Source organism: Mycteria americana, chromosome 6 (genome assembly GCF_035582795.1).
Source record: "Mycteria americana isolate JAX WOST 10 ecotype Jacksonville Zoo and Gardens chromosome 6, USCA_MyAme_1.0, whole genome shotgun sequence".
Taxonomy (NCBI): domain Eukaryota; kingdom Metazoa; phylum Chordata; class Aves; order Ciconiiformes; family Ciconiidae; genus Mycteria; species Mycteria americana.
The window spans coordinates 3,767,697-3,786,813 of NC_134370.1; the positions used below are offsets into that span (position 1 = coordinate 3,767,697).

Below are 19,117 nucleotides of genomic sequence, written 5' to 3' on the forward strand. Positions count from 1 at the left end.
TTCCCACACCGCACTGCAGGATCTAATTTTACTTAATGACTATGAGATAAGGAAGCGTCTAACATGATGTGGCATGTCGTCCTTCCTTGTGGGTTGGATCAAAGAAGAAAAACACTTCTAATCTCCCCTCTGTCCTCAACCAAGACATTGGAAAGAAATGTTTGGAGAGGGGCAGCTGCTGAGAATGAGTCAGCAGAGAAAAGAATTACATGGCTGCTTTTAAAAAAGTGTTTGTCATGAAGCACCAGTAGTTTATTAAATATCTTATGTCCACAACAGAGAACGAGACAACCCCTGCCTTGTTTGCTTGGTCTTATGCTTACGTCTGAAACCAGTTGGGTTTTTTTTCCTTTGTCCTGGTTTCAGCTGGGATAGAGTTAATTTTCTTCCCAGTAGCTGGTATAGTGCTGTGTTTTGGATTTAGGGTGAGAATAATATTGATAACACACTGATGTTTTAGTTGTTGCTAAGTAATGTTTACACTGGTCAAGGACTTTTCAGCTTCTCATGGCCTGCCAGGCGCCCAAGAAGCTGGGAGGGGGCACAGCCAGGACAGCTGCCCCCCACTGCCCAAAGGGCTGTTCCATACCGTATGGCGTCATGCTCCGTATATAAACCGGGGGGAGTTGGCCGGGGGCAGCGATCGCTGCTCGGGGACGGGCTGGGCATCGGTCGGCGGGTGGTGAGTGGTTGTATCACTTGTTTTTTTGTTTTACCCTGGGTTTTGTTCCTCTCTCGTGCTCTTCTTGTTTTCCTTCTCATTACAGTTTTCATTTTTTTGTTGTTGTTGTTCCAATTATTAAACTGTTCTTATCTCAACCCACGACTTTTCTTACTTTTGCTCTTCTGATTCTCTCCCCCAGCCCACCGGGGGATGGCGGAGGGTGAGCGAGCGGCTGGGTGGTACTTAATTGCTGACTGGGGCCAAACCACAACACCTTGTATCTCCCAAATCTCTCACTTGCCTTCTTTCACCAATTTTTTAATAGCTATTGGTCATTTCCATCTACATAAATCTTTAGGTCTCGAGTCAGTCTGTGACTAGGACCGCCACTAGACAATTTATGCACATTATTAAAAAAAGAAGAGCAGAGTCATGCTGCGTGCGTGGCCATGTGGGTGCCTGCCTACCAGGGACCACTACCGTGTGGTTTACAGGGACAGAAAATAGTTCCCATCTGCACCTTCTTTCTTCCCGCCTTGTCGATCCTGATGCCCTTCCCATGTTGTCCCTAATTCTTTGGATTTCATTTCCTGATTTTTTTTTCCTATTCTATTTCTTCTCCCTCCAAAAGTCTGCCTAAAACGCACCTTGGACAATGGACACTTCTGTGTGTTTATATGCCCACGCTCTCAATTTTCTAGGGTTTTGCTGGCAGTAGTGGTGGTCAGCTTGAATTGGTTTTCAAGGTCTGTATAGCACCGAGCTTACCCAACACACTCCAAAAGCTCTATTGCTTTTGACATAGCAGGGTCCTGCAGTTGTAGCTGCTGTGCAACATCCTTCTCATCAAAACAATTTCAGAGGAAAGCGTATCTTGTACAAATCGGACCTTTTTGCTGCTGGTTCCTGCTGCGGCTTTGCACAGAGGTAGAACGGGGCACTAAAAATGTTGGAGACAGGTGCTGCTTTTGAGGCAGCCGCTCCAATAGAGAGGTTAAACCCCGATCCCGAAACCACTCAGTTTTCATCACAGCCACCACTGGATCTGTAACTATAATTCTGATCAGGTTTAACCAATCTAAAATGTTCCTAGATGTGAATAAGAGATGAGAGAAAGACACATAACATACCTTTTTGTCAGAGGTATCTTGTCTCCTTCCGTGCTGCCCATCAGAGTGTATCTAAATTATTTAGAAAGGCAGTTTATTTTTATGAAGAGTATCCTCTGCGATTATTTCTATCGGTAACATTTTGTTGCAGTACAGCTGCACGGCAGTCATGATAAAATTTGTATCAGTTACAACTTTTAAAATATACGACTGAAAGCAGTTTTGCAGGAAATAAAAATTACGAGGACTAGAGAGCCGAGAAGAAAAATGTTCCCATGTTATAGAATTTGGGGTTGTTTTTTTCTGTCTTTCACAGGAACACAAATGCTGTCGGGAAGCAAGAAGCAGCAATGCACCACGGGCAGGAGCAGCACAACGGCCTCTGGCTCTCTTCCAGATACAGCATCCAGAAAGGCGATCGCTGCTGCTACTGATGGCTCACTGAAAAAGAGAGATCCCTCCAAAGGCACCTCCACATCCAAAGAGATCCAAGCACAGGGCGTCCCGAAACCAAAAATGTCTGTCTCCGGTAGTATGTGCAATAGAAAAGCTTCATCAAGAATCCTCTCAGAAGAAAATGTTCACGGGCAAAATCAGCTCCTAAAAAGTAAGGTACAAATCCTACTGTGGTTGTTAGGAATATGGTTTCAATAATAAAATGAGATCAGTCTCAAAGAAAAAAGTGAAATAATGGAAAGTCAGTCCATTTTCGTCCAGCTTTAAGTGCTGAGTATGAGTCATCTGGTGAGAGATGAATCAACTAATCTGACTGTATACATTGCTATGGTTAATAGAAAACAAGATTAAAATGAGAAAGATAAGCTTACTTTGAAAGTAGATTCAAGAAAATCTTGAAAAAACATTACAATTGCAGAGTCAAGCAGTCCCAGTCCCACCAAGAAACACCAGAAGTGAGGTTATTTTTACAACCTTGTTTCGATACCTTTCTTTCACTTCTGCAATCACGACAGCCTGAACTATGTGGTGCACAGGTATAGCATGAAATACTGTGTTTGGAGAGATTATCATCAAGAAAAAAAAAGAAAAAAGTTTAACAATTGATTATCAACAAACTTTCAGCATGTAAACCTTAATTTTTTCTAGTTCAGCAGCTGTTTGGATGTCTTAATTCCAACACTTATTCAAATAGCTAAAATGGAGGTGACACAAGCAGCTGTATTCATGCATCAGGTATTTTTGCAGAAGACAACGGAGATATACTATAGATTAATTTGGCTTTAGTATCAATAGATTTGTGAGAAATTTACTCCAAGAATACCTTAAAAACGCTACGATGGTCATATAGCCTTTTTTCTTACAGCGTTTTTTCTTATAGATTTTTTGTAGGCAGGTAGGCAAAACTTTTTTGTTACTGACTATAAAGCTACTGAATATAACAGCCATTTCGATGAGAGAAGCCTACGTTCTGCTCTCAGTGCCTGAAGTTAAATCATGCCATTTCACTAACTGGAAGTGACTTAGTTTTACAGAAGTGAAGCATCCGCTGAGATCTACCAAAGATAAAGTTAATCGACACCTCTGTAAACCTGGCTTATCAAGGAATTTAATTTCATGTTCACAGGTTTCAAGTTTTATTCCAAAGTGTTTAAAAGAACAGTATTAGGGAGGAAATATAGTTCAGGCTTTTGTAAGGCAAATGTACCCAACACAGATAATTTTAATATTCTTTTAAGTACGATACAATATGTATAGTATGTCATAAAGATGAAAATATTTTAAGTTTATTGTAATCAGAAATTGAAATAAAACAGTAATGGACTTTATTCCCACATATTTAGTTCTAGAAATCAAATTATTTGGCAAGGAAGAGGTACTCCAATGTGACTTTTCAAAACAGTTCATATAGGGCTCTTCTGAAGTTCTTTTGTTATTTTGGATTAATTCTGTCCTCTAAATGAGAATCTTGTCAACTCTGATTTTTGAGCACATAGCCTCTTTTGGTCCTAATTTGTGCAGGGAGTATCAGTCATAGACCATTAAAGCATAATTATAAGTGTAGAAAATAATCTTTTCTTTCTCAGTGGAGGACTTTGTGAATTGACAGCTTTCATAATAATATGCTATAATGCATATTAACCTTTTGTTTATTACTTTTTTCATGGAGTCTTTCCCCTGGCTAATGAATATATAGAAATGATAGAAAGCAAACCGTATTACCAGCAAGGAAAAAAACAAGAGTAGCGTTTATGAAAGTCTCAGTATGGTCAAAGAGAAATGATATGTGATTAAGATCCATAACAATATGTTATTTCCTACAATACATGCAATAAATTGAAATGAACTCAAACTGCAAGGCGCAGCGTGATACCCTTTGCTTCCATGACGCAACCGTGTTACAGAAGTGTCTTGCTTTTGGGAAGCGAATACCAGCAAAGGGAGCTAAGCATCCGAGCGGTTTAATTATGCTTTGATGTGATGTCTGGCTTAATGTGAAAGATACTCTGGGTGTCACAGGGCAGTGAGTAGCACCTATGATTAGATTTGATCTATTCTGCTTAATGAGGCCTATTAATAATACCTTGGCATTCTTATTTCAGAAATTGCCCTCTATGTCTAATGAGGTGGAGAACCCAATAAAAAATTAACCATGCACTCTTAATGAACTTTTAAATCTCTCGAAGGTGATTATGAATTCTGTGGTTCAAGTGACAAAATAAAGGAGTGTAAGGAGGAGGATGAGCGGGAGCGAGCCAGCAGGGTAACACTATCCACAGCTCGCTCGCCAGATGTTACTCGTGAGAAAAACGACACGCTCGCCCAGCCAGAAACCGGCTCCCAGCCTGAGAAAATTCCACCAGCCCCGCGGACGCTGCGGGTAAAATATCAATTTGTTTTTGCTGTTGCTGTTAATACCTGGATTGATTGATTGATTTTTATTTTTTCTTTTTTGTTGGTTTTTTTTTTTTTTTTTTTTTTCTTCCATGGGTGGTGGTTGCTTCCCGGGAAGTGGCTGAGGGCAGAAGTCTGCAGTTCCTTGTTTTTTCTCCTTTCCAGTGAAGTTTTGGTAGCTTGCATCAGCTGCCAAGACTTGCTGGGCAGTCTGGTTGTAAAAGCTCCCCATTCTAAGCCCCACCTGCCCGTTCCTGTAGAGGAACATGGTAAAAGTTTGGGGATTCACAAATTTCCCAGACACTTTCGAAATTGTACCTCAAAACTGCCAATTTCCCAAATGCGCACAACATCCAGTGCCACAAGTGGCAGCCGTAGGTACCGACGTGACCCCAGGTTGATAGCAAGCCCCAGCAGCAGACGGGCTTTCCTGCCTTCTCCTCCGGCACGCGTTGCAGACCAATCTCGGCACCCATCTTCTGTCCTAAGACATTCCTAAATGCTGAAGCAGCCTTTGACTGGAAAGCGTTTTCTTTGTGGATCTTCCATGAATAGATCTGCATGACAAGCTAAATAAACAGGAACGTTTGTGAACTGTCAGTGACAAGCTGCTTGGGTGATGGGGTGAGACAAGGAAACAGGCAAAACATCAAGAACTTGAATTTGGGTAACTTATAAAAATATGTAATTCAAAACCTTTTGGATATGTTTTCTTAAAGTTGGTTTTTTTTCAGAAATATTCTCTCTTGCTGATCTGGAGATTTCACACCAAGGCAGCTTTCTAACAGTAAAAGGAAGTAAAGACAGATAGGAAGGCAGTTTGCTAACTTTCATACAGAGAAGCAATCATTTTCATTGATAATCTCTTACTGAAGCCAGTTAGATGCATATCACATTTTTTTCTTCCTTTTAATTTTTTTTTAAAAGGAAGCGGTTTCTCTCTTTCATTTAGGAAGCACTAGAAATCCATAAGCCTCAGTTCATCTCTCGTTCCCAAGAGAGGCTGAAGAGGCTTGAACATATGGTCCAGCTGAGGAAAGCCCAGCAGAGCGATGCTCCTGCAAGCAACCAAGGAGCGCTCGTTCGCAAGCTTTCCTCAACATCCACTTCAAGCAAAAAAAAGCAATACACCATTCCTCACCCGCTCAGTGGTAAGTTGAATTGTGACCAGCAACAGGTCTGTAGCTGTCTTTGAAATCTTGCCACATGTATAGTATTTCTGTATTAACTTTGTGAAGCAACATGAGACCCGCTGCTCCTGTTTCACCCCACCAGTGCTCCAGCATCTGTCCTAATGCTCAAAGCAGAAACTCTCTGAAGCAGAGAGATGGGTTAGTGGGGATAAGGTGTTTTCTGTGGTCTGTGGCAGCAGAAGGAGACTTCCTTGGGGACTTTCTGTCATTGTCACGTGCAGTCGTGTTCTTCAGCATGATGCAAGTTGCTGCTAGGTGTAGAGGTGATAGCAATAAATGGCATTTCATACCCCCCACAGCTCACAGAAAGACCAGTTTGGGAGGAGAAGTGACAGTTCGGGGGACAGGTGGGATTTGGGAGTAGGTGTCCCAGTCTGGTCTTCTCAGCAGCTTCAGGTGTGGACTTGCCACTTGACTCATGAAGCCCTCAGCAGTGAGCTAGCTGTGAAAGAGTGCTTGTCTGCCCAGCAGCTGTATGCAAGGCTGCTAAATCAATGCATCTAAAGTCTGTGATTTCCTAATTCAAGTTGATTAGGTTGTTTTATTACCCTAGTGGTAAACAGACTCAATATCCTCAATACCCAGTAAGGAAAACCATTCTCTCTGAGAAGCTCCCTTGTAGCTCCCTCCCAATAGCACCTCTGTAAATATTATCTAGGCACAAGATGTTAAACAAATTACATTTGTTTTTCTTTTCTTTTTTTTTTTTTAATTGCCATCTGGCTGTTACTTAATTCAGTTGACTAAAGAAAAAGATTTATTTGATTGATTGGCATTCCTCTTTACATTTTGGTTTTAAATCTGTGGCTGTTTGAAGCCACATTATTCTACTGAAAAGTAAATCAATTGAAAACATTAAACAACTAGATGGGTCACCTAGAGGAAGCAGGAAAGAAAATCTTTGATGCCCTCAATGCTCAGAAACATATATTTTTTTGCTCCCTGGGGAATGAGATTGGGTGCAGGAAAGCTGGGCGCAGTCCCCATCTCGGGGCTCTTGGCATGCTTTGCATTGGAGAGTACCAATTTCTATCGCTACATCTGTGCCGTCTGTTGTCATATGACAGAATATACCTTCCATCAGATACGTAATGGGATTTTATAATAAGAGCTAAATAAGCATAAGTAAACAAAGCACAAAACACAAATTATATTTTAAAGAGTCGATAAAACTCATTCACCACTTCAATTCTCCAAGTTAATTTGCTTGGGTTGAGATCTCTCGGGGCCCCACGGCCCTGCGGTGTTGGGGGCTCTGAGCCAGCACCAGCAAGCCCTCCCATCAGGCAGTGGCACAGGCCAGGAGTTTGTCATGTATCTTAGAAGAAGTGGCAAGTCCCCCTTTGTTTGGTCATCTTCGAAAGTCCCCCAAACCACTCTGCAAATTTTTACGAAACAAAAAAATGAAAGGTTAAACCTATTTCTCCTTAAATTATAATTAAAGATTAATTTTTATCCTTGTTTAATGAGTAATAAAAGCATAATATTGAAAAATATTCATTAATTATTCAAGTAAATGACTATTTCCCTCTTTTAGTGGTTGGTCATTAAAGATAAATTTGCCTAAAGAGAATCTTTAGTTTCTGTAACTCATCTGCCTTCATGTAGCCACGTGTAATTTTCTGTTTGCGAGATCTTAATATTTTTATAATGACAGGAGTGTCACACGTCTGTTATTTAAGCATAACTGTAATTAATATTGGCAATCCTAGGTTCCTGATACAGCACAACTGTGTAGGCTGCAGTTCAGAGGGGTGTGTAGGAGTGTACTGAGCATATTTCATTTGCTCTGAGTCCTGACAATTGGTATTTTAGGACTTCTCCTGGTGGATGCTCTCGCGCAGAAGGATTAGTATCATTAATGCCTCCCAGAGTGGGGGATCTTTGTTTCCTACGGATGCTCCCAACCTTTTCTAGTTGCAACCCCTCTTGCAGAAGAGACAAGAGCTTCCCCTTCATGCTCACCAAGGGCACTGGCTGCCTGCATCCTTCTGACGTCTCTGCTGCTGACACTGGGGTCACAGCCTTCTCCTTCCCTTCTGCCTGCCCCCAAAGCTGGAAGGAAGAGAAGTTATCATTTGTCGTCATCATTATTCCGTATGCTCTGGAAAAGCCATTTTAGCTTGCAAAATGTGCTTTTAAAGCAAGGAAGGACTTTGTCTCATGTTTTAGAAAACAAAAGTAAAATGAAATGAAAATGCAGCTGTAGTCCAGGTAGGGGATGCAAGCAGAGTTTCATTTACTGAGACGGGAAGTGGACATCAAAATCCCGGTGATCTGAGGATGCCATTTCACATTGTAACCTGGTGCAAGGAGGCTGTGGGCACAAGCAGCAGTGTCCCTGCCTGCTCTGTCGCTGTGCATGGCTCACCTGTGCCCCCATATTTCAGTTGGATCTAGTAGGAGCTGCTTTTTAATTTTATTTTTTTTTTCCTTAAATTAGGATTCCCTCTGAGTTTTTATCAGAACAACTGACTGATCCAGCTCGTCAAACAGTGTTGTGGTTGGATGAGCTGGCGCGGGGGAGGCGAGAGGGAAGGTGGGAGATGGTGAGGGAGGAGAGCAGCACCTCCTCCCTTGGCACCAGCCTCTCGTTTTTATGGGTGTAATGAGACCGTACCCTTCCCAAAGCGAGCTCTCAGGCTGCTCGTGTACCGCACCCATGCACAGATGACACCAAAAGCTGCCTGCCAGCCACAGCTGGCTGAGCAAAGGAAACATGGCAGGGTTCATCCCTGACTATGTATTTCAAAGCCAGCTTTTCAAGTGGTAGAGAGCCTGGGATTTATGCAGGACACACAGTGGCCAGAAAAGGAAATATATCCTAAGGTGTGTCTGTCGGTGCAAACACAGAAAGCCCCGAATGCCACCTGCACCTCTGGCTATACCTGGTTGTGAGTCAGTCGTGGATCAGGACTGTGACACCAAAGCTGGGGACAGGGGCTGGTGGCTGAGGCTCAGTGTTGTGTTATCACGACCATTGCTTTCCAGGGTACGGTCCAGCTGCCCGGGCTGCACTGGGCAGCAGCAGAGGGCACAGACCTGCCCTATGTTGCCATGTACATTCCCGTGGTCATCTGGAAGCCTACGTCTGTTGCAGTCCCTTGCAGGCCACAGGAATGCAGGTCTTTTAATGAAGACCTCAGTCGTCATTAGAAGCCGAGGGAACTGGGCACCAAACACTTCTGTGCACACAGGGCAGTTGCTTTGCCATGTCCCCATAGCCATTGGTATTTCATTTGGTACTGGTACTAATGGTTCTCCTGCTCTCCCTGCTAGTCTTAAAAAAAATCTCTGCCAAATGCAGCCCGCCTGCAGGTTTCTTCATCTCGGGAAGCTGCTGCTCTTTCACAGCAACAAACATTGAAACAACATTTGAAATTAAGAACCCAAGAGAGTAAAATGATGACCTGGAAATTTGCTTAAGTATACAGCATGAAATTGATGGCACCTCTACGCTTCAGGGTGTGACCTTGTGGTTGCTTTTTTTCAGTCTGATAGTTTCCTCCTTTCTTGTTTTTTCTCCTTCCTGATATCTTTGGGATTTGTGGAGGTAGAGGTCTTTATGGCTCTGAGATTCATAGGGCTCACGGCCAGCACACCCTCATACATTTTCCAATGCTCTTTTTTGTACGGGCCGGTTGGCTGATGAGTTTAATTTCCTCTGAGCCCGACACAGTGACCCCAAGGATGGATTATAAGCGCATTTGTGGCTGGGCAGTAGAGTATCTCCGTGCAACCCCAAGATGCTCGCAGAGCTGGTCACTGCAGCATACTTGCCGCAAGCTCTGGCAATCACACTAGTTATCCGATAAGTGTTCCGCCACCGGAGGACATTCCCTGGCCCAGTTCCCCACGTGCACATCCGTGCCCACGCGGGAAGCGGCACAGGAGTGGGAGAGGTGGGGCTGGCGTGGCAGCCTGCTTCTATGGAGGTGTAACCAGGGGTTAAACTGAGATGTTTCCCTCTGCACGTGACAAGTTTGCTGCAATTATATCTCTCTGAAATAAGCTTGTTGTATGTGCTTCACCCTGGACTTGCAGCTTTTATTTCAATTAAATAATTTCCACCCAGAAAAAAGAGCAACGACCTTCAGAGATTTTTCTCCACCTGAGATTATTCTATCAGACTAAATTGTAGACTAAAGTCTATCAGACTTTATTGATAATGTGAAATTATTAGCTAGCAGAGTTTTCCAATGTTTTGCCAGTGTTGTTACAAATTTAGTTTCTTGTAGGAGAAAGAAATAACTGGCATTCGACATAATTTCCATATAAATACCAACATCTGTGCAGTTTCCATTTACCTTCTCATCCTCCAAAAAACCAAGTTGTTTACCATTTTTAATTGTAATTCATGAGCAGGATTTTACGAAAAGTAATCTTAGAAAAATGAAAATGTTTATCCTACAGAAGATTTTATCGTCACAAGAGCACTTTGAAGGCAGAGAACCTGCAACTCTCATGCTAGCCTTTGTGCTGTGTAATGCGTACTGCTAAATTTCGAGAGTGCTAATTAGTCCAAGATAGACTACTCTGCTGTTGACTATGTTGAACAAATTAGAGATCCCACTGTGACGAACTGAATAGAAACAATGTTCAAATAACTGGATTTAAATCTCGAAAACCGTAATGTAATTACTTCAGTGACAGGACTACCAGCTGTTTATAGGCCTTTAAATCTGCATAATGAACAGCCTTGTGATCTTAGTGTACACAAGCACTTTCAGAGGTTTAAAAAAATTTCTCAGGCACATATGTTTTTTTCATACCTTCCATTTTCCTTTCCTTTGAGAGGGTGGTGGTTCACTGGAAATGGCAGTACAAGTTGAACGTTACCATTCAACCCCTACCGCGGTGCCTGCTGTGTTTCTCTGGATTTGTATCCCAACCCTGTATCTTTAGTAATATTTTGGAAACAAGTTTATACCTCCTCAGTCGTGCTTCTAAACCTTTCCAAAAAGCTTTATTGTAACTGCAAAAGCCTGGAGGGTGAGGATTGCTGTTTGTTTGTTTGTGTTTTCAAGGGGTTGGTTTCTTGAGAAGCTCTATGCCAGGGAGGTTTTTATTTGGACTGTAGAGTGCGGAGAAGACGGCAATCGGAGAATTTGCAATAAGTGTGCAGCCAGCAGATCCTGCAGCCGCTAACGTGCATCCTCGTGGTCTTCAGATGCCATCGGTGGCTGATGAGGTGTTTGCAGCCACCAGCCCGTCTCTGTTCATGTGTGACTTCCGTTGTGCCATTTCTTGGGTTCCTTTTCCCCATCAAACCTCATAGCTGGCAGTAGTGCCACTGATCCTGTTGGCACCTGGCTTCTTGGTTAAGGCTGACAGCTCTGAATAAAGACTAAGCTGCAGTCAGGTAATTGAATTAGGAAGAAGAATGACCTATTTTTATTACATTATTATTCATCACATTGATTAGAGCGGTGCCTATGAGTCAGCTAAACACGGCAGCACATTGCAGGCCACTGGCAGGGGGTGACACGGTCCCGCGGGAGCCCGACGCCCGAACTCACTGTGACGACAGGGGAGGCGGTGATGCAGTCACTGGGGTGACCAGCATGTCCCCTCCGTGCCCTCGCCCTTGCAAAGGGGGGAGATAGCCAGCCTCTGTGCAAGGAAGGTGGCAATAAATTGGAAAATCTTCAAATACGAAGAGTTTTCTGTGTGGACGATGACAGCGTTGAAACGATGTGCCTTATAATGGGTGACTCACAAAATTCAGTCAGTTTGCTGGGGGATAATTTCACTGGAGTCTTGAAGGAGCCAAACTGAATTTTGATGATGGACTTTTTAATCCAGGAGTAAAAGGCCTGATTTTACCCATGATTAGAAACTGAAACTGAAGAAGCTGGTGCAAATTTTACCAAAGCTTAAATTAATCTTTTGATGCATTTACCAAGATCTGTCATACCTTCTTCATTTATTGCTGGTTTTTTGAAAGAAATTTTATGCTTTTCAGGGCTGCATGCTCTAATCAAACAAGAATGATTTAGGAAGGCCAGGTGAGATGCTAATTAAATTTTTTTCTGGGTGAAATCCATGAATGTTCAAGTACCATTTGGACAGAGGGAACTGAAATCTCCTGCATCATGCCCAAAATTAATTTACTTTGAAAATGTTTTCATAAACCTGTAACCTTTACAGCTTTTTTAGAGATACTAGTGATGTTTTCCATTGTTAAGACTGAAATATTAAGGAGGATCAGAAGTCTCAATGGCCACAGTGTAGGACAGACCTGAAGAGGTGGAAAGCCCATGGATCACCTTCCTGTGGGTCCTCTTGGGTGAAGGACCACTTTTGAGCTTCAGCATTTCCCTGAGATGAGCAGAAAGTCCAGGCAGTCTTACCATCAAACCTTTAACTAATGGCTTATTGCATTTTTTATAAATAATACCAAAACCTCATCTGTTGACAGCAGCTGAAGTAATTCATTGCATGAAGTCATTGACATACAACATGCAAAAGTTTGGGCAGCACCCCTGGGTGTAGGCACTAGTTTATATTCTCTGGATGAATTCCCAGTCAAGTGCTATGGGCTTGCTAAGCTGAATGCCACCTTGACATTTATCTTCGACTCAAAGCTAATTTATTTTTTAGGGGACTGTTGATTTAAAAAAGCAGTGTTTAAAAAAATCTTTTATATCTTAGGAGTTCTCTGGGTGAATGGGCTTTTGCTGAATTATTTTTTCAGTTCAGTAAAAAAGCAGTTTAATTAGAGAACCACCACTATCAGTGCTTTGCTTTTCAGGGACTGGCAACACACCCCCAAAGGCACATTTTAGCTCCTAACAAACTTTGAGAATTTGCATTCATGTTAGGAGAAAATGTATGTATATTCTGATGGGCAGAGTTTAACCTTTGATAAATTTTGCCACTCTTTTTCTTTTTTAAGTGTTCCAGTGATTTAGTGGTAAATAGAAAGTCAGGGGATGGTTCCAACACAATCATTTTATCTGTGCTCTGTCTAAACATTTACTAACTTCCCGAGCAGGAAAGTTACTTACCCTGTCTGAAGCGCAGTTTAGCATTAGTTTAAATATATGACCTGTTTACCTTCATTTACAACTTGCTGAAGTGGCTTCTTTATCCCACTACGGAGATGTCAGACCACTGTTGCACACAGTGTTGGTGTAAATACCAGAAGCTCAGTAGTTTCACAAGGTTTGAATAAAACACCAGTGAAGTGTTTCATGCCTATCTGTCTATACTTTTTTTAACTGCGGTGCATCACTGGAAATGCTGAACGTCTGCTTTGAAATCCCTTCTTTTCTATCCTTCAGAATAGTTTTCTCCAAAAGTAATACAAGGCTATGAAAATGGATAAGGAACTTTGATAAAATGCAATTTAGAAGACTATCAACCTGGGGAATTGTCCACCTTATGCCCCACTTTGATCTTCGCTTGGTAGGAAAGAATGTTAAATCAGGTCTTCATGATGTGTTTGGCAGGTTATTATAGCTCTGAATGTGTGCTGCTCTTCCACTTTGAAATACGCTTTCTTCTTGGTATTGAATATTAACAAATATTTAAATGTACGTATGATTTTTATTTTCCCATTTATACCAATTTTTATTTGTTTTTCAGTTAATTTTTGAATTCTAATGCTAAAATCCGTCAAGGATTTTCTGCTTATTTCTGCTTGATGCTTGCATGTGATTTTTTTCTTATACATAGTGACCTGAGAGTGAGCCAAGAGTGTTTGAATGTTTACCCCTAAGTGTTAACCTTTTGACTCCAAGCTGCTTCACAAAGGGTATTTGTATAACCAAGGTAGATTTATTTCTTTCTTGGAGGATTTTCCCCAGAGTCTCTTTTTAATCCTTCTCTTCAAAGCCACCGGCACAGCCACATACATAGTTCCAGGCAGAATTGCGGGCAGTGATGGGTCTGATGCCCTTCAAGACCGTTTCTGTGCCATCAGGAGGGATTATTCTGGAGCAACAGCCATACGCTCCAGCACCCGCACAGCTCTCACCCTCTGCGGTGCTTCCCACGGACTGGAACACAGAGGCCAGCCTGTCTTAGCGTCTCATAGAAAAAATACAGATTAGCTTGTCACGCTGTTTACAAGATAGGTTGCAGGCCTGCAGATCCCCAGCTGGGTTTTTCATCCCTTGCACGTTCTGGTGGCTACGGAGAAAGGTCTGGACATGTTATTGTGTCATTAACAGCTTTTATTTAGGAAAAAAGGGTGGGATCCCTAAAACAGTTAGTTTTGTTCCAGAAACCCTACATCTGAGAATTCCTGGAATAAAAGTTCATAAATTTGAGCGGACGTCACTCACAGGGGATAGCAAATCATATAAAACTCGGGCTCGGTGCTTGCCAGCCACGCCGTCTGATAGTATCGCATCTTGCGGGAGGTCCGCCTTGACTTACTGTGCGAGGGCTTGGGGCAGGTAGCGCAGGTTTCTGCTGGGATGTCATTTCCAGTGCCCTCAGATGTTCTCCTGTGCCCAAGGACAGGGGAACACGCAAGGAACCGGTTGTGGCATCAAGGATCTCGTCCTGAGGACCACATTACCGCACAGACAAAAAAGATGCCTGAATTTGCTGTGCAGCATGAAGTACCTCCTATTTTTGTTTCAGCGCTGCAGACAACCCATAGTGATGGCTTTATACGGTTTCGGGCTGATCCCCCGCCATTCTCCGGGTTAGAGGACATGCCTTGTGGGAAGGGAGGCATCCTACGGGCCTGAGCTGTCAGAATGAGGTGTGCGACCTCGAGCGGCAAGGGACTACGCTGAGGCTGCTCTGAAGCGTGCTGGGATCCACACTGGCCCCAGAAAATCAATGACCCTGTGCCCTAATCCTTCAACAGGACCAGCTGGGTCACAGGCAATCTGCTCCCTTAAGTTTCAAGGTTATTTGGACAGCAATAGCATCCCAGTGTTTATTCCTTTTAAGTTAATGAACATGTAAATTAACATAAAAACACTAATAAATACAAGGCAAATTATATTTTCCTAGCAAATTGAGCATGTTGCTTGTGTGTACTGAAGATTTAATAAGCATGATTAAGTGTAGACAACTGCTGAGTGGAGAAAAGTTAGTCCTCAGGCAGAGAAGGCTTTGCAGCCTCCCCTCCTTTCTCAATTCATGTTTTGAAAACTGTACCAGTTCAGAATAGGAACTGCTGCAAAGCTGCCTTTTATTTTTACATCGAGATACGACAGTGATCTTAAAGGACGTGCAGTGTTTTCCTGAGAAACATGGTAATCTGAGTACGACTTTGCCTCTAGGCGTAGCCTCGTAAGCTGCTCAGGGTTGTTTGGTTGCTAAAACGTGTCCCATAAATATCCCTGAAACATTTGGTGTCTTAAACAATGGGAAAGCAAAGCGGGTGGGGAAGGGGTCTTTTTTTGGGCAGCGGTCACTGGGTCTGCTCAGGGCCAGCGTCTGGACTGGGCAGTTCTGGAACGAATTATTCTCTGTATTTACTTCTCTGCCTTGATTATTGTATTTTGTCTCTTCGGTGAGATGGCAGAGAGAGGCCGACGTGGTGCCTGCTGTGATATATATTATGTCTTCTAAACTTCCTTGGAAAATGGAAGCACTAAAAAGTTTGCACGTATATTTATCTTATACATATGTTCTGCAAAGATACTGGCAAATCCCTTTGATGTTCAGGTTACTGTGACTACGCAGGGCATCGTACCCCGGTCCCCAGTGCCCCGGGGAAACCGCCTGGACCTGGCTGGGCGTAGGCAACGCTCTGGTCGTCCTTGTGTTCCGGGACCGGAACGTAAAACCATTTCTTTCATACACCTGAACTGAGAAGCTGAAATTATACCTATCCACGTCGCCTGCGTGCATCAGGGCGGCAGTTCGTACGCTGCAGGGATGTTCCTTCCCCTCCTCTGGATGTGCCCCGCCATACGGAGGGGGGACCCTGCCCCTGTCTCCCCACTTTTTCTTTTGTCATCTTGGTGTACATCTAAATAACGTAGCTGTGCAGGCAGCCGTCCTCTCCTTCCTCCTCTCCCTGATAAAGGTGGTTAGACATAGTCTTCTTCATCAAGAGTCAGTTCTGATTACATGTTTACTGGCTTCCCACCTTGTACGAACACCATCGCTTCCCATTCAGAAACCATTTTTGCAAAGAAGGCGTTAAAATCACCTATTCCTGACACTCACTGACTGCTAAGATCGGTAATTATTTTCCTGTATCCAGGGAAATGCTGATTGGAATTATCGCTTATACCTTTATGTTTGATCAGGAAAGAGTAATATAATTTTCCTCCTCCTAACGCTCGGCATAATTATTCACAGCCCTGCAAAACAGGTGTAAATTGAATCAGAAATGGTGGTACCAGGCCAGCTTCCCAACACGCATCAGCTGAGGATGCGGCCAGTGTGTGCAGGTGCAATTGCCTGCAGAAGCACGTGGGGAAAATAGATCACTTGATATAGCAGAAATCATCGCTGGTTCTTGATCTGAATAAAGGGCCTACACAGCTGCATGTGACAAGGACAAAAGTCATACGCATTTAAAATAAACGAACTCTGCAATGAAGGTGGTTGCTATGGGTCTCATCCATCCTTCCCTTTCTGTAGGGCATCTCCAGGAACCAATTCAGCTCCAGATGAAGTTGTTAAATGCCTTTCCATTGACCTGTGGAGATTTGGATTGGGCCTTAAGCCACCAAAAATTTAATCAGAAATATCATATCACGACTACATGGAACGTGACATTTAAAATTTCAGTAAACGCAGATTCCTCCAATATTAACTTTATTTTCCCTCTGCTAGATAACCTCTTCAAACCAAAGGAAAGATTCATTCCAGAGAAGGAGATGCATATGAGATCGAAAAGGTACAAATCACTTCGGTTCAGAGTTCACTGCAAATCACTGCCATCTCACGCCTAAGGCAGCGTATTTCCACATCATCTTCATACGCTGGAGGGTTGTTCTGTCACGCTGCTTGCCGTGCTTTTGTGCAATGCTCATGTTTTTCTTCCTCTGTATAAGTTTGATGCATTTGGGGCAGCCTTGCCCTTTCAGCATCCTTTTTCAAGCAGTTTCAGATGGCATGGGGTACCCATGGTGTGAAAACTAAGTCCCTGAGCGGTACCTCATGCTGGACATTCAAAAATGTAAATATTACAGTCACTTTGGGGTTTTTTTCATCCTGATTATGGCATGTAGTGTGGGAATTACAGCAAACGGTTAGAAATGTGGTGTCTGACCTTTAACTGCATTGCGCTTCACACCATCAGTTACAGCAAGGAAAGCTGCAAATGGCTACCATGCAGAATGCACCCCGTTTTTAAGAGTGCTCAAGATGTGTCCCATTTCTCTTCTGCAAAATACAATCTCCTGGCTGAGTGCAAGCCAAAACAGGCTGCTTCAAGAACTAAGCATTGCAAAATAGTAGGAGGAAAAATCAGAACTAACAGGCATTGTATGCATGCAAAGAACAGGACTGCTGTGAAGGAAGGTCGACTTTCTTATCAAACCCCTGGGAATTTTATCATTAATTTCAGTGGAACAAGATCAGACCAAAAGTCACCGTTTTGAGGGAACTCACATTATTTTTAAAATGGACAGATTGTGTTCTCCTTGGTAAAAAGAGTTCCTAATGACAGTGAAAAAATGTTAACGGTCTACAGTCTTATAATGATCGTTTTCTTATATTTTAGAAAAATACTTGAAAATAATGGCTTGGTATTAATTATGTGACATAAATATTAAAAAAGTGTACAGGCCAGATTCTGGTTTGAATTATGTTGCTATAAATCGAAACCAACTCCACTGAGCTCATTAGAAGCTACTCCAGAATTACGCTGCTGCATTGAGATAACCTGATTCTGTCTCTTTCTTTACTTTTTAGTCCAAAATCAGAAGTGTTGTTCAACAAGTCAGATTTTATATAAAAAGATAAATCTAATCCAAGTACTTAGTGATGCCCACTAATGACAAGGATTGCACCGAAGGCAGGCATTTGCTATAGGAAAAACAAATTATTTGCGAGTCCCAGGGATGACGCGTGAAGTTAACTTTCTAAATTCATTCCAGGATTTATGACAATTTACCTGAAGTAAAAAAGAAGCAAGAAGAAAAACAGAAACGGATCATCATCCAGAGTAACAGACTGCGTGTTGAGATCTTTAAAAAGGTAAGGATTTACTGTGAATGCCCAGTATAGTTTTGGAACCCTTCTTTACCTGGGAAAGGAGCCCAGAGAGGCAGCACCTGCCTGGAGAGCCTGTGCTAACCACGTGCAAACCCTGACAGCAAAGGATGTTCTTTAAATCTTGTCCTTGGGGTTAGGCACTTCTTTAAACTTGAATTAACAGCTGAACCTTGTGTTGGAATAAGCACCCCTGACTTTTTTTTTTTTTTTTTTTTAAAATGAGTAATTAGTTGTGGTAGAGAGCTGCATTAGCGCAGTTAATCCCGGTGCGGATCTGAGGCATTCCCAGGTTACCCTGCTCCACGCTGCACACAAGTTCCAGTTTTTCCTTGTTTAGGTGTGCTATTCCTCCATGTAAGTACACCCTTCCTGTCCAAGATGGAAAAGCTTTCAGTGCTTTTTTTTTTTTTTTTTTTTTTGAGCAATGTAGCCGGTAGATTTGAGGTCTGAGAATGCTAACACCATCTCACCTACAGTGTCACTCAAGTTTTCTACAGTTATAGCCACCTCATGTATTTTAACAGTACCTTAAGGCTGTTTTTCATTTTTTTTTCCTAGCAATTACTGGACCAGCTCCTTCAAAGAAACACAGAGTGACAAAGGATTCTCTTGCCCATCATCCTAATTGAATCTTGAATGCCTTTGACGGCTAGATAAGCCATAAAATTTACTGTTATCTCAATTACCTGGAGGTCTTTTTCTTATCTTTGCCTCTTTATATAAAGAAAGATCATTTATATTTCAATTGAAATTTTAAGGCAACTTTCAAGTAATCAAAAACAGTCTAAAAGGGAACACAGCCATTTCAGAGCATCACCTTTTGGTCAGTGTACCCAGAGGAAATAATTTTAAGAATTTTTAATGCAAATACTGAATTACAATGGTATTATTTATCTTAATCGTTTAAAAAGTATACGTCTCTGTAGCAATAGAACGGGGTTTATAAGACCTGGAAAACTTATTTCTCTGAAGTATTCTATTAATTGATTTCCTGTGAGTTAAATCCTTGAAGTAAAGAAAAATGAGTATCATTATTTGTTATGTTTAGAAACTAGCTGAAATAGCATTACCACATAATCATAGCAGCAGCAGTTTCACATTAATACTTAACATACCAAAAGGGACCAATATTTTAGCTCTCTGAAGAACTCTATGCC

At 42.2% G+C, this 19,117-nt stretch overlaps 1 protein-coding gene across 1 annotated transcript in view; it reads left to right on the forward strand.

Moving 5' to 3' along the window:
• C6H10orf90 (chromosome 6 C10orf90 homolog) overlaps nt 1-18,835 on the forward strand; it is a 41,768-nt gene extending 22,933 nt beyond the window's left edge. Inside the window, exons 5-10 of the mRNA XM_075504231.1 lie at nt 2,090-2,380; nt 4,416-4,609; nt 5,576-5,774; nt 16,575-16,638; nt 17,843-17,942; nt 18,519-18,835. Of these exons, the coding sequence (XP_075360346.1) occupies nt 2,090-2,380; nt 4,416-4,609; nt 5,576-5,774; nt 16,575-16,638; nt 17,843-17,942; nt 18,519-18,557 (887 nt within the window). The 3' untranslated portion in view covers nt 18,558-18,835. The remainder of the gene's footprint in view (nt 1-2,089; nt 2,381-4,415; nt 4,610-5,575; nt 5,775-16,574; nt 16,639-17,842; nt 17,943-18,518) is intronic.
• Nucleotides 18,836-19,117: the final 282 nt, after the last annotated feature.